At 55.5% G+C, this 15000-nt stretch overlaps 1 protein-coding gene across 1 annotated transcript in view; it reads right to left on the bottom strand.

Annotated features, from left to right (window-relative positions):
- The window catches only part of fbn1 (fibrillin 1), a 142965-nt gene that overhangs the window by 113074 nt on the left and 14891 nt on the right, over window positions 1-15000 (bottom strand). Inside the window, exon 6 of the mRNA XM_072465628.1 lies at window positions 13622-13717. Within this exon, the coding sequence (XP_072321729.1) occupies window positions 13622-13717 (96 nt within the window). The remainder of the gene's footprint in view (window positions 1-13621; window positions 13718-15000) is intronic.

The raw sequence follows: 15000 nt of genomic DNA, 5'->3' as shown, positions 1-15000 counted from the left end.
TTTGGATTTGACAAAGACGAGGTTTATTGGAGGATGTTCTCACTGCCATCAGCAGATCCACTCACACTTCACAAACCAAAAACACACGGATCTCTCGGGAAACAGAGGAAATGAAATGATGCTACCAGTTGATTCACTCTTGGTTAAACTCGATGATTCTTAAACTGAAGTGAAGCCGCCAGTCCAACAACTACCAAAGACACAGTTTAGTACAAAAACATAACACTAGGGGGAATCGAACCATCAAGCTTCAGGTTAGAGGGCAAATCAACTAAGCTACTGCCCCAGTTTCACCTTTAACCTTAAGTCACATGACATGAATGATCTGCACTGAGCGTTTAATTACCTTTAAATTAACTTATCATTTTACAAAACAAATACATGGCCTTTCTGTATCTTTTATTACTTTGATTTTAGTTTTTTTTTTATGTTCTATCCATTTTATTTTTGGTAAGGTTTTTATTTGTTTGATTTTATTCATCTAATTAATAGTTTATTTCTACGGTTCTGATTGATTTTATTATGACTAGTTCCATTTGTTGAAAAAAAAAAAAATCAGATTTAATCTATATTGCTATACAGTGATCCCTCGCTATATCGCGGTTCACTTTTCGCGGTCTCGCTGTTTCGCGGATTTTCATCATGCATTGTGTTCTGCATTCTGATTGGCTAAACAATCTCTCCGCGTCTTCTCTACCTGTGTGTCAATAACGTTATGGATTCATATGTACACGTACGTAAAACCGCTTGCCAAATTGAAGTTTGCGAGGCCGGTGAGAGAGCGCGTGTGAGCTGCGTGAGAGGCCGGTGAGAGCGGCGCCGCGCGTGAGAGGCCGGTGAGAGCGGCGCACGTAAGAGGCCGGTGAGAGCGGCGCGCGTAAGAGGCCGGTGAGAGCGGCGCGCGTGAGAGGCCGGTATGAGCGGCGGCGCGCGTGAGAGGCCGGTATGAGCGGCAGCGCGCGTGAGAGGCCGGTGAGAGCGGCGCGCGTGAGAGGCCGGTATGAGCGGCGGCGCGCGTGAGAGGCCGGTATGAGCGGCGGCGCGCGTGAGAGGCCGGTGAGAGCGGCGCACGTAAGAGGCCGGTGAGAGCGGCGTGCGTAAGAGGCCGGTGAGAGCGGCGCGCGTGAGAGGCCGGTGAGAGCGGCGCACGTAAGAGGCCGGTGAGAGCGGCGCGCGTAAGAGGCCGGTGAGAGCGGCGCGCGTAAGAGGCCGGTGAGAGCGGCGCGCGTGAGAGGCCGGTATGAGCGGCAGCGCGCGTGAGAGGCCGGTGAGAGCGGCGCCGCGCGTGAGAGGCCGGTATGAGCGGCGCCGCGCGTGAGAGGCCGGTATGAGCGGCGCCGCGCGTGAAAGGCCGGTATGAGCGGCGCCGCGCGTGAGAGGCCGGTGAGAGCAGCGCGCGTGAGAGGCCGGTGAGAGCGGCGGCGCGCGTGAGAGGCCGGTGAGAGCGGCGGCGCGCGTGAGAGGCCGGTGAGAGCGGCGCGCGTGAGAGGCCGGTATGAGCGGCGCCGCGCGTGAGAGGCCGGTATGAGCGGCGCCGCGCGTGAGAGGCCGGTGAGAGCAGCGCGCGTGAGAGAGCGGCGCGCGTGAGAGGCCGGTGAGAGCGGCGCCGCGCGTGAGAGGCCGGTGAGAGCGGCGGCGCGCGTGAGAGGCCGGTATGAGCGGCGGCGCGCGTGAGAGGCCGGTATGAGCGGCGCCGCGCGTGACAGGCCGGTGAGAGAGCGCGTGTGAGCTGCGTGAGAGGCCGGTGAGAGAGCGCGTGTGAGCTGCGTGAGAGGCCGGTGAGAGCGGCGCCGCGCGTGAGAGGCCGGTGAGAGCGGCGCACGTAAGAGGCCGGTGAGAGCGGCGCGCGTAAGAGGCCGGTGAGAGCGGCGCGCGTGAGAGGCCGGTATGAGCGGCGGCGCGCGTGAGAGGCCGGTATGAGCGGCAGCGCGCGTGAGAGGCCGGTGAGAGCGGCGCGCGTGAGAGGCCGGTATGAGCGGCGGCGCGCGTGAGAGGCCGGTATGAGCGGCGGCGCGCGTGAGAGGCCGGTGAGAGCGGCGCACGTAAGAGGCCGGTGAGAGCGGCGTGCGTAAGAGGCCGGTGAGAGCGGCGCGCGTGAGAGGCCGGTGAGAGCGGCGCACGTAAGAGGCCGGTGAGAGCGGCGCGCGTAAGAGGCCGGTGAGAGCGGCGCGCGTAAGAGGCCGGTGAGAGCGGCGCGCGTGAGAGGCCGGTATGAGCGGCAGCGCGCGTGAGAGGCCGGTGAGAGCGGCGCCGCGCGTGAGAGGCCGGTATGAGCGGCGCCGCGCGTGAGAGGCCGGTATGAGCGGCGCCGCGCGTGAAAGGCCGGTATGAGCGGCGCCGCGCGTGAGAGGCCGGTGAGAGCAGCGCGCGTGAGAGGCCGGTGAGAGCGGCGGCGCGCGTGAGAGGCCGGTGAGAGCGGCGGCGCGCGTGAGAGGCCGGTGAGAGCGGCGCGCGTGAGAGGCCGGTATGAGCGGCGCCGCGCGTGAGAGGCCGGTATGAGCGGCGCCGCGCGTGAGAGGCCGGTGAGAGCAGCGCGCGTGAGAGAGCGGCGCGCGTGAGAGGCCGGTGAGAGCGGCGCCGCGCGTGAGAGGCCGGTGAGAGCGGCGGCGCGCGTGAGAGGCCGGTATGAGCGGCGGCGCGCGTGAGAGGCCGGTATGAGCGGCGCCGCGCGTGACAGGCCGGTGAGAGAGCGCGTGTGAGCTGCGTGAGAGGCCGGTGAGAGCGGCGCCGCGCGTGAGAGGCCGGTGAGAGCGGCGCACGTAAGAGGCCGGTGAGAGCGGCGCGCGTAAGAGGCCGGTGAGAGCGGCGCGCGTGAGAGGCCGGTATGAGCGGCGGCGCGCGTGAGAGGCCGGTATGAGCGGCAGCGCGCGTGAGAGGCCGGTGAGAGCGGCGCGCGTGAGAGGCCGGTATGAGCGGCGGCGCGCGTGAGAGGCCGGTATGAGCGGCGGCGCGCGTGAGAGGCCGGTGAGAGCGGCGCACGTAAGAGGCCGGTGAGAGCGGCGTGCGTAAGAGGCCGGTGAGAGCGGCGCGCGTGAGAGGCCGGTGAGAGCGGCGCACGTAAGAGGCCGGTGAGAGCGGCGCGCGTAAGAGGCCGGTGAGAGCGGCGCGCGTAAGAGGCCGGTGAGAGCGGCGCGCGTGAGAGGCCGGTATGAGCGGCAGCGCGCGTGAGAGGCCGGTGAGAGCGGCGCCGCGCGTGAGAGGCCGGTATGAGCGGCGCCGCGCGTGAGAGGCCGGTATGAGCGGCGCCGCGCGTGAAAGGCCGGTATGAGCGGCGCCGCGCGTGAGAGGCCGGTGAGAGCAGCGCGCGTGAGAGAGCGGCGCGCGTGAGAGGCCGGTGAGAGCGGCGGCGCGCGTGAGAGGCCGGTGAGAGCGGCGGCGCGCGTGAGAGGCCGGTGAGAGCGGCGCGCGTGAGAGGCCGGTATGAGCGGCGCCGCGCGTGAGAGGCCGGTATGAGCGGCGCCGCGCATGAGAGGCCGGTGAGAGCAGCGCGCGTGAGAGAGCGGCGCGCGTGAGAGGCCGGTGAGAGCGGCGCCGCGCGTGAGAGGCCGGTGAGAGCGGCGGCGCGCGTGAGAGGCCGGTATGAGCGGCGGCGCGCGTGAGAGGCCGGTATGAGCGGCGCCGCGCGTGACAGGCCGGTGAGAGCAGCGCGCGTGAGAGAGCGGCGCGCGTGAGAGGCCGGTGAGAGCGGCGCCGCGCGTGAGAGGCCGGTGAGAGCGCCGCCGCGCGTGAGAGGCCGGTATGAGCGGCGCCGCGCGTGAGAGGCCGGTGAGAGCAGCGCGCGTGAGAGAGCGGCGCGCGTGAGAGGCCGGTGAGAGCGGCGCCGCGCGTGAGAGGCCGGTGAGAGCGGCGGCGCGCGTGAGAGGCCGGTATGAGCGGCGGCGCGCGTGAGAGGCCGGTATGAGCGGCGCCGCGCGTGACAGGCCGGTGAGAGCAGCGCGCGTGAGAGAGCGGCGCGCGTGAGAGGCCGGTGAGAGCGGCGCCGCGCGTGAGAGGCCGGTGAGAGCGCCGCCGCGCGTGAGAGGCCGGTATGAGCGGCGCCGCGCGTGAGAGGCCGGTGAAAGCAGCGCGCGTGAGAGATCGGCGCGCGTGAGAGGCCGGTGAGAGCGGCGGCGCGCGTGAGAGGCCGGTGAGAGCGGCGCCGCGCGTGAGAGGCCGGTATGAGCGGCGCCGCGCGTGAGAGGCCGGTATGAGCGGCGCCGCGCGTGAAAGGCCGGTATGAGCGGCGCCGCGCGTGAGAGGCCGGTGAGAGCAGCGCGCGTGAGAGAGCGGCGCGTGTGAGAGGCCGGTGAGAGCGGCGCTGCGCGTGAGAGGCCGGTGAGAGCGGCGGCGCGCGTGAGAGGCCGGTGAGAGCGGCGCGCGTGAGAGGCCGGTATGAGCGGCGCCGCGCGTGAGAGGCCGGTATGAGCGGCGCCGCGCGTGAGAGGCCGGTGAGAGCAGCGCGCGTGAGAGATCGGCGCGCGTGAGAGGCCGGTGAGAGCGGCGCCGCGCGTGAGAGGCCGGTGAGAGCGGCGCCGCGCGTGAGAGGCCGGTATGAGCGGCGTCGCGTGTGAAAGGCCGGTATGAGCGGCGCCGCGCGTGAGAGGCCGGTGAGAGCAGCGCGTGTGAGCTGCGTGAGAGGCCGGTGAGAGCGGCGCCGCGCGTGAGAGGCCGGTGAGAGCGGCGCCGCGCGTGAGAGGCCGGTATGAGCGGCGTCGCGTGTGAAAGGCCGGTATGAGCGGCGCCGCGCGTGACAGGCCGGTGAGAGAGCGCGTGTGAGCTGCGTGAGAGGCCGGTGAGAGCGGCGCCGCGCGTGAGAGGCCGGTGAGAGCGGCGCACGTAAGAGGCCGGTGAGAGCGGCGCGCGTAAGAGGCCGGTGAGAGCGGCGCGCGTGAGAGGCCGGTATGAGCGGCGGCGCGCGTGAGAGGCCGGTATGAGCGGCAGCGCGCGTGAGAGGCCGGTGAGAGCGGCGCGCGTGAGAGGCCGGTATGAGCGGCGGCGCGCGTGAGAGGCCGGTATGAGCGGCGGCGCGCGTGAGAGGCCGGTGAGAGCGGCGCACGTAAGAGGCCGGTGAGAGCGGCGTGCGTAAGAGGCCGGTGAGAGCGGCGCGCGTGAGAGGCCGGTGAGAGCGGCGCACGTAAGAGGCCGGTGAGAGCGGCGCGCGTAAGAGGCCGGTGAGAGCGGCGCGCGTAAGAGGCCGGTGAGAGCGGCGCGCGTGAGAGGCCGGTATGAGCGGCAGCGCGCGTGAGAGGCCGGTGAGAGCGGCGCCGCGCGTGAGAGGCCGGTATGAGCGGCGCCGCGCGTGAGAGGCCGGTATGAGCGGCGCCGCGCGTGAAAGGCCGGTATGAGCGGCGCCGCGCGTGAGAGGCCGGTGAGAGCAGCGCGCGTGAGAGAGCGGCGCGCGTGAGAGGCCGGTGAGAGCGGCGGCGCGCGTGAGAGGCCGGTGAGAGCGGCGGCGCGCGTGAGAGGCCGGTGAGAGCGGCGCGCGTGAGAGGCCGGTATGAGCGGCGCCGCGCGTGAGAGGCCGGTATGAGCGGCGCCGCGCATGAGAGGCCGGTGAGAGCAGCGCGCGTGAGAGAGCGGCGCGCGTGAGAGGCCGGTGAGAGCGGCGCCGCGCGTGAGAGGCCGGTGAGAGCGGCGGCGCGCGTGAGAGGCCGGTATGAGCGGCGGCGCGCGTGAGAGGCCGGTATGAGCGGCGCCGCGCGTGACAGGCCGGTGAGAGCAGCGCGCGTGAGAGAGCGGCGCGCGTGAGAGGCCGGTGAGAGCGGCGCCGCGCGTGAGAGGCCGGTGAGAGCGCCGCCGCGCGTGAGAGGCCGGTATGAGCGGCGCCGCGCGTGAGAGGCCGGTGAGAGCAGCGCGCGTGAGAGAGCGGCGCGCGTGAGAGGCCGGTGAGAGCGGCGCCGCGCGTGAGAGGCCGGTGAGAGCGGCGGCGCGCGTGAGAGGCCGGTATGAGCGGCGGCGCGCGTGAGAGGCCGGTATGAGCGGCGCCGCGCGTGACAGGCCGGTGAGAGCAGCGCGCGTGAGAGAGCGGCGCGCGTGAGAGGCCGGTGAGAGCGGCGCCGCGCGTGAGAGGCCGGTGAGAGCGCCGCCGCGCGTGAGAGGCCGGTATGAGCGGCGCCGCGCGTGAGAGGCCGGTGAAAGCAGCGCGCGTGAGAGATCGGCGCGCGTGAGAGGCCGGTGAGAGCGGCGGCGCGCGTGAGAGGCCGGTGAGAGCGGCGCCGCGCGTGAGAGGCCGGTATGAGCGGCGCCGCGCGTGAGAGGCCGGTATGAGCGGCGCCGCGCGTGAAAGGCCGGTATGAGCGGCGCCGCGCGTGAGAGGCCGGTGAGAGCAGCGCGCGTGAGAGAGCGGCGCGTGTGAGAGGCCGGTGAGAGCGGCGCTGCGCGTGAGAGGCCGGTGAGAGCGGCGGCGCGCGTGAGAGGCCGGTGAGAGCGGCGCGCGTGAGAGGCCGGTATGAGCGGCGCCGCGCGTGAGAGGCCGGTATGAGCGGCGCCGCGCGTGAGAGGCCGGTGAGAGCAGCGCGCGTGAGAGATCGGCGCGCGTGAGAGGCCGGTGAGAGCGGCGCCGCGCGTGAGAGGCCGGTGAGAGCGGCGCCGCGCGTGAGAGGCCGGTATGAGCGGCGTCGCGTGTGAAAGGCCGGTATGAGCGGCGCCGCGCGTGAGAGGCCGGTGAGAGCAGCGCGCGTGAGAGCGGCGCCGCGCGTGAGAGGCCGGTGAGAGCGGCGGCGCGCGTGAGAGGCCGGTGAGAGCGGCGCGCGTGAGAGGCCGGTCAGAGCGGCGCGCGTGAGAGAGCGGCGCGTGAGAGGCCGGTATGAGCGGCGCCGCGCGTGACAGGCCGGTGAGAGCAGCGCGCGTGAGAGAGCGGCGCGCGTGAGAGGCCGGTGAGAGCGGCGCCGCGCGTGAGAGGCCGGTGAGAGCGGCGCCGCGCGTGAGAGGCCGGTGAGAGCGGCGCCGCGCGTGAGAGGCCGGTATGAGCGGCGCCGCGCGTGAGAGGCCGGTGAGAGCAGCGCGCGTGAGAGAGCGGCGCGCGTGAGAGGCCGGTGAGAGCGGCGCCGCGCGTGAGAGGCCGGTGAGAGCGGCGCCGCGCGTGAGAGGCCGGTGAGAGCGGCGCCGCGCGTGAGAGGCCGGTATGAGCGGCGCCGCGCGTGAGAGGCCGGTGAGAGCAGCGCGCGTGAGAGAGCGGCGCGCGTGAGAGGCCGGTGAGAGCGGCGCCGCGCGTGAGAGGCCGGTATGAGCGGCGCCGCGCGTGAGAGGCCGGTGAGAGCGGTGCGCGTGAGAGAGCGGTGCGCGTGAGAGAGCGGCGCGTGAGAGGCCGGTGAGAGCGGCGCCGCGCGTGAGCTTCAATGTTTTATGGAGTATTTCATAGTATAATAACTGTAAAAAAATAAAAGTTTCTACTTCGCGGATTTCGACTCCCGCGGGTTCTTCTTGGAACGTAACCCCAGCGATAAACGAGGGATCACTGTATATATATATTATTATTTAATTGTATTTTTTTTTTTTTTTTTTTTTTTTTTTTTATACAAAGACGGCCCACTTTGATCTACAGGAAGTCATTTTCCCACTATTTCCCCCAAAGCTTGCTCGGGTCAAATTTTATTGAGTCTACTTGAATGTAAGAAAGGTATTTTGACCCAGTTCTTTCTAAATTTGGTCTGTAACTCCCATTTTGACAGGAATTTGCATCTGCTCCTTACATCTGAGCCGATCTGGCACATGGTATGTACTGCAGCGAAGTCTCTATTAGGCTCACCACATGATTGATTGTGGAGACATAGTTCATTGTAAACATGTGCTTCCTATGGAAAACAGTGTCATTTTTCTTTCACTCTCGTTGGCTCTTTGTTCTTCGGAGCTTTGAAGTTTTTGAATTGTCAGTAAGTTCTCTCAACATTAAACTCTGACCGGCCGGGGAGAGCCAAATGTGGATAATGGGTGGTGTCGGAATAAGATATAATAAATACAACACTTTTAGACTCAGATTCATGGTGAAGAGCAACAGTCAAAGCCCTCGAGATAAGAAACATTCCTATTCACTTTCAAATTAAAATAATAAAAACTCAGAAACTCGGAAAGACACATTTAATACTTAAAATTTGCCTAAATGTTTCAATAACTTTTATTGTTTGTAAGTTTATAACATTCCAGAAACAACTTAGTATCTTTTTTTATTATGTGACATGTAGTAGAAGTTAAGGGTCACATTGTACTTTTTACTTTTTCTTTAAATTTTGGTGGCTCCTCCTGCTAGAAGTGTGAAATATCAAAAAATTGTTAAATAGTTGCAACTAAAGCCTGGACAAGGTTTAAAGCGAGACATTTTAGTGAAGCAAATTTGCCATTTTGTTCAATGACAATGACAATAAAACTTGTTTCTGATTCTGGTTCTGACTTTCTGCCAATAATACCGCCATCAATTATTTTCCCTGTATTAAAAGACAAATCGGTGACTTCCTCTTTCTCTCTCCCTGCACTTCCTGAAACAATAAACTTGAATTGCAGATATGGCACGTTGCTGGAAAGTCATGTACAAACATTTTGGCCTGGCTTTTACAGGAAGCAGTGGAACTCGCATGGACTTGGAGAGTATTTGAGCAGAAAAGACCAGCTCTGGAATGTCATGAACCGACTCTGAGGAACAACATGAGCAGCTAAGACTCAGAAAATCAGCAATCAACATTGTGCAATTATACTACAACTCATAGATCCTTAGACAACAATCACTCAGTCACAATAATATACTACAGTGGGCCATGCTGATGTGTTGGCAGTCAGTGCAGCAAGGGAACTTCTTTAGAGACAACGCTTTGGAGACTAGACCCAGAGAACGTACATAGATCAATTCACACAATGTAAAAATAAAATAAAAAGTGTGTCAGTTAAGTGTAAACTGTATGTGAGTGTCAGTGCGAGCGACAATGTGCCACTGAAAAGTGGCACATTGTCGCACATTGATGACATCACAGAGGGATTCAGTTTTAGGACTCTATTTCCTGTCATTATAAACAATAATTCACTGTCTGAACGTCGCATCTGATAATAATAGAAGCATCATTTGAAGTTGAAGAAGACATAGTTGTAATTACTTAGTATTATCTATGACATCGGTGGATCACTACTTTAAATATTTTAAATGCCATAAAACCAAAAACATGTTGATTACAAGACACTGCTGAATGAAACATGTATCACCGTAAGATTTATCACAATGGAATCAAAATCACAATCCTATTAATATAATTTGAGGTTGAACAGATGCATCGCAAAGACTTCTCCAAGACACCTCTTCAGACACGTTGTCAAATGTAATTAAGTTTAGATGTTCATATTTCAGTTTTCTCTTGAATATCATGGTCCTGGACAGTACAATCCAATACAAAGCTCAAATCTAATCACAATTCTTAGCCGAAAAATCACAATTCAATCAGCCCTAATAACCAGCCTACAAATATTGGCAGTCATATTTTACATCCTTGATTTTTACAAGTCTTTTTATGGCTTGGACACGAGACGAGTTTCAATCATTACAAGACGCTCCCTAATTAGCTGCAGAGTGTCGACCTGAATATCATCTAGTGTCCGGCGTCTGCCCAGAATCAGCCCGAACACGACGCGGCGATGCTGCTGCTGCGGTTTGCGTGCGCTTGTGTACTTTGGATCTCTCTCCGGGCCGACATGGACCACAGGAGGCTGGGAGGTCGGGCCGCCAGCAAACAGCCCAAGACACGACAATACCCAGAACGCACTTCAACGGCAGATGTGGAAAATAACAGTCCGGGCCCGTTGTGCAAACATGCAACAATAAACCTCACAGAGCATCAGAATCAAAAAGGCTGGATTGCCGCTTCGGTTTTATGGAGCAACATAAAACAATGATATTACTCAAGTAGAAGTACAAAGTATAGTCGACTAAGAAATACTTGAAGTCTAAAATGTAGTGAACACAATGATATTTCAGATTTGAGTTGACATTTTGCCTGTTTGATCCCAGTTTTACCACTTCTGTAAAGTTTATATTGTTACTTCCTGGTTGGATACGGGCAGTAAGTAGGATATAGGTAGAGGTAATTCCACAACTGTTACCTAGCAACCAGACGGTAAACAAGAATCAAAATCCATATAAACGACACACAAGTTATGATTTGACAAACAATAATATCATATATACTAGCTTTAGCTATCGTTTTAACTGTCAGAAAAGTGTGTCAGTTAAGTGTAAACTGTATTGTGTTTTCAGTGGCACGTCGCACATTGATGACATCACAGAGGGATTCAATTTTAGGACTCAGCTCTATTTCCTGTCATTATAAACTCAATTTTTTTACAAACTGTAACTTAACAGAAGTAAAACTCTGATCAATATTTACTACATGCTTTATCCCACCAAACCAAGTCAAATAATTAGAAAAACAGGAAAATCTGTCATATAGACTTTAAGTAAGAGTAAAAAAGTATTTGGAGAAACAACAATTCACCGTCTGAACGTCGCATCTGATAATAATATATATATTTGAAGTTAAAGAAGACATAGTTATAAGTAGTTGTTCCTATGACACCGGTAGATCACTATTTTATATTTTAAATGCCATAAAACCAAAAACGTGTTGATTACAAGACACTGCTGAATGAAACATGTATCACACAGGGGAAAAAAAGCGAGTACAGAGCAGAGGGCGTGTTCCAGGACAAGTCCGAGCAATGGCGTCTTGAATGCAGAATAAACAAAGATTACTCAAACACGCATAAATCACTCTAAGTAAATATTGAGTGGATAAATGAGAGGGGGAAACAATTATACTATGGTTAAAATCTCCTAAAAGTTGATTTACAGTAGCGTAATATGTTCCCGTTAATGCAATTGGAAGGACAAAACGTTCAGTAAAACATAAAATCAAGGCATGGACGGACCAAAAAATATGACTTACTATGACTTATTCACAGCAAGAGTAGTAACCACAATGTTTAATCAAAGTGCTGTTTCACTATAAACATGACACAAAAGCAGCAGCAGAAGACTGAAAACTACTCTGAAAAGTACAATTTTATTAAAAAGTAACTGATCTTCTTTGGACAATGACTGCCTTAATTCAGTTGACCTTGTGTTTGACCTTGTGTTGCAACAAAAAGCTACATTTCTGAAATAGTTCAATAGTTTTACCTTCTCTGTTGGTTTGAACTCTTATTCTTATGTCTTGGGACCAGCACAAACATGACCTGCTGTGGTTGAACGCCACATATTTCACAAACCCTTTTTCAAATCAAACCGGACTTTTGTGGCGGCGACGCAATAATCTAGCATGATTAATATCTTGGTTTTAACCCACAGTTTGAGAAATACTGGCCCTGTGGTTTTCCAAGAGTCTTTTCTGACCACGTTGGATGAGAAAGGAGCTTTTTAAAAGATAAACGTTGCGTCATGTGCCAGCAAAAACAGTGGATAATTATGATCTGATCTGGTGGAGGGTACGCACCTGCTTGCCTGTGCTCGACAATATTAAATAAAACATATCTATCTCCATGGAAACAATCGGGTCAAGGCCAAGTCATATCTGTGGAGAGGCGATCCCACTCACAGTAAGGATACGCAACACTTAAAAGTATTCTGGAGCAATGAAAACACCAGTATTGAAAAGAAGCGCACACAGCTGGGTATTTCCACAAGAAAAGTTACACAGTGCACCTTTATAGATACTGCTCACCTGGTATGTAAAGTACTTGCATTTTATGTATTGTATACTGAGTTTGGAGTGAACTTGGTCAGCGGCGTTGGCACAAATGTGTGTTAACGGGAACCAGACTGGTCACGTTTTCCTTGAAGCTGCACGTGTGTGAATAAAAGTCAGTCCAGCTGTTTGAGAGCTGAGTTTACAGTGTGACGTGAGAGAGAGAGAACAGAGAGAACAGAGAGAACAGAGAGAGAACAGAGAGAACACAGAGAGAGCAGAGAGAACAGAGAGAGAAAAGAGAGAAAACAGAGAGAACACAGAGAGAGAACAGAGAGAGAACAGAGAGAGAACTGAGAGAGAACAGAGAACAGAGAGAGAACAGAGAGAGAACAGAGAGAGAACAGAGAGAGAACTGAGAGAGAACAGAGAGAACAGAGAGAGAACAGAGAGAGAACAGAGAGAGAACTGAGCGAGAACAGAGAGAACAGAGAGAGAACAGAGAGAGAACAGAGAGAACAGAGAGAACAGAGAGAGAACAGAGAGAACAGAGAGAGAACAGAGAGAACAGAGAGAACAGAGAGAACAGAGAGAACAGAGAGAGAACAGAGAGAGAACAGAGAGAACACAGAGAGAGCAGAGAGAACAGAGAGAGAAAAGAGAGAAAACAGAGAGAGAACTGAGAGAGAACAGAGAGAACAGAGAGAGAACAGAGAGAGAACAGAGAGAGAACAGAGAGAACAGAGAGAACAGAGAGAACAGAGAGAGAACAGAGAGAACAGAGAGAGAACAGAGAGAACAGAGAGAACAGAGAGAACAGAGAGAACAGAGAGAGAACAGAGAGAACAGACAGAGAACAGAGAGAGAACAGAGAGAACAGAGAGAGAACAGAGAGAACAGAGGAAGAACAGAGAGAACAGAGAGAGAACAGAGAGAACACAGAGAAAACAGAGAGAACAGAGAGAGAACAGAGAGAGAACTGAGAGAGAACAGAGAGAACACAGAGAAAACAGAGAGAACAGAGAGAACAGAGAGAACAGAGGAAGAACAGAGAGAGAACAGAGAGAGAACAGAGAAAGACAGAGAGAACAGAGAGAGAACAAAGAGAGAACAGAGAGAGAACAGAGATAACAGAGAGAGAGAGAGAGAGAGAGAGAGAGAACAGAAAGAACAGAGAGCGAACAAAGAGAACAGAGAAAGAACATAGAGAGAGAGAGAAAGAGAGATTGAGAGAGTGGGGGGGCGCAGGGAGAACAGAGCGGGGGAGAGAGAGAGAGAGAACAGAGAGAACAGAGAAAACAGAGAGGGAACAGAGAGAACAGAGAGAGAACAAAGAGAACAGAGAAAGAACATAGAGAGAGAGAGAGAAAGAGAGATTGAGAGAGAGTGGGGGGGCGCAGGGAGAACAGAGAGAGATAGAGAGAGAGAGAGAGAGAGATAGAGAGAGAGAGAGAGAGAGAGAGAGAGCGAGAGAGAGAGAGAGAGAGAGAGAGAGGTGGCAGAGAGGGAGGAAGGGGAAGAGAGATTTTTAAACAGACCTACTGTATGTCTGGGAAATAAATAAAAGAGAGAGAGTGACAGTGATATGAGAGAGAAGGAGAAAATGAGAAGCAAGGGAGACGGAAAATGGCAAAAAGAGAGAGGGTGAGAGAGAGAGAGAGAGAGAGAGGGAGGGAGGGAAAGAGGAGGAAAGAAAGGTAACAAGAATGATTAGAAAGAAAGAGAAATGGAAAGGCGTGGGAGAAAGAGGAAGAAGAAGGTATAAGAGAGCGAAAGGAGAGAAAAAGGAGGGAGTGAAAGACAAAAACAGAAGAGAAAAGAGTAAGAGAGAGAACGAGGGGGAAGAGAGAGAGAGAGGGCTGGGATAAGAATGCGATATACAGAGGGTCGAGAGAGAGGAGAAGAGAGGGGGAGAGGAGAAAGAGAGGAAGAGGAGTGCCAGAGAGAGGAGAGGCACTTGGAGAATGAGAGTATTGAGTTCTGACCTCTCTCGCACTGAGCGCCGGTGAAGCCGTAGGTGCAGACGCAGCGGTTTGGAGCCACACAGCGTCCTCCGTTCAGACAGCCGTTCTCACACACAGCTGCAAACACAAGAAGAAGTCATCAATACGTCTGGAAAGGACAAATATTATTCACCATTTGTATTGTTATTGGCCCTTAAACTTGTGTACATTTAGTTTTAGGACTGAAAAAACATTGATTATAAAAAAACACAGTTGCTTTATGTCCCTCCCTGTGCGTTTCCCATAGTTCCGTCTACTGGCTGCGGAGGGGATTACAGAGGGCATCGGAATAAAAGCTAGATTTCACACAGTTGTAATGATCGTGATTTGAGGCAGAAATGCGAATGCCGAACAAGTCTGTGGACGATCGATGGACTTAAAAACAGCACAGACGATCTCAGTCGTAACCAAATTGGGAAATTCAAGAACGCGAGTTTGTTGGCGCTCGGGAAGGGAGAAGACGTTCTACACAGGATTAATCTAACAAGTATGAATCAAGCTAAATGAAACTCCAGGTATGTTTTTGATGAGGGAACAAACATGTGTCCTTTAAATTTGATGAATCATATGTAAATCCTGAATGTGTCTGCAACAGTCCCAGGAAGTCAGCCTTCTTGTCCCTACTATATGTTTGCTACTTGTTAAGGGTAAAACATATATATTTGCTCCTTCTCAAAAGTGAATATACATTTAGTTATCTTGGGTCTGGCAGCAGGACCACACCTCACACCTTTTCATGTCCCTTATTCACACCACACCATCCTGTCCTTAATAGTGAAATATAAATACAGGGTAGAAAATGTTTCATCTGGACAAATCAAGACATTTCGACTTCCATCCAGAAGTCATTTTCAATCTGATGGTACTGGCCAGACTGTATTCTGCACTGAGACCTTAAAGGGAGAAGTTATATCCTAAAACTGCCCCCAGAAGCCTCATGATGGGTCCTTCTTACCGCGGTTTAGTGCCTGATTAGCATTTGACTAGCTCGAACTCTCACTTAACCGAGGTTTGATGACACTACTGTAAACAGAGGGTAGATTCTACATTTCACCCATCATTTCTATTGAACGAGGGATTCTCCTCTTCCACTTGCTTCCGTCACTCGCCTTTGAAACCACCGCTGTCTTCACACTTCGTTTGAAGTGTTTGTGTAACGCAAACTGTGCTTCAGAAGTATCCTACGCATCCCCGTTTGGAGCTCTAATTGGCAGAAATTCCCACAAACAAAGGTCACTGACATTACAATCTAAACTTCGCGGACACAATGACAGCACAGAAGCCCAAACCATGATTTAGTGGTGGTTAATCCGACATTGGGGACCAAAATTGCGCAGCGGTTTGGCGTGGTTCCTCTGGGT

The sequence above is a fragment of the Eucyclogobius newberryi genome, unplaced genomic scaffold, assembly GCF_026437365.1.
Source record: "Eucyclogobius newberryi isolate DKJ021-1_F unplaced genomic scaffold, fEucNew1.0.hap1 SCAF_5, whole genome shotgun sequence".
NCBI classification, from domain to species: Eukaryota; Metazoa; Chordata; class Actinopteri; order Gobiiformes; family Gobiidae; genus Eucyclogobius; species Eucyclogobius newberryi.
This window is presented reverse-complemented; position numbering and strand designations above follow the sequence as displayed.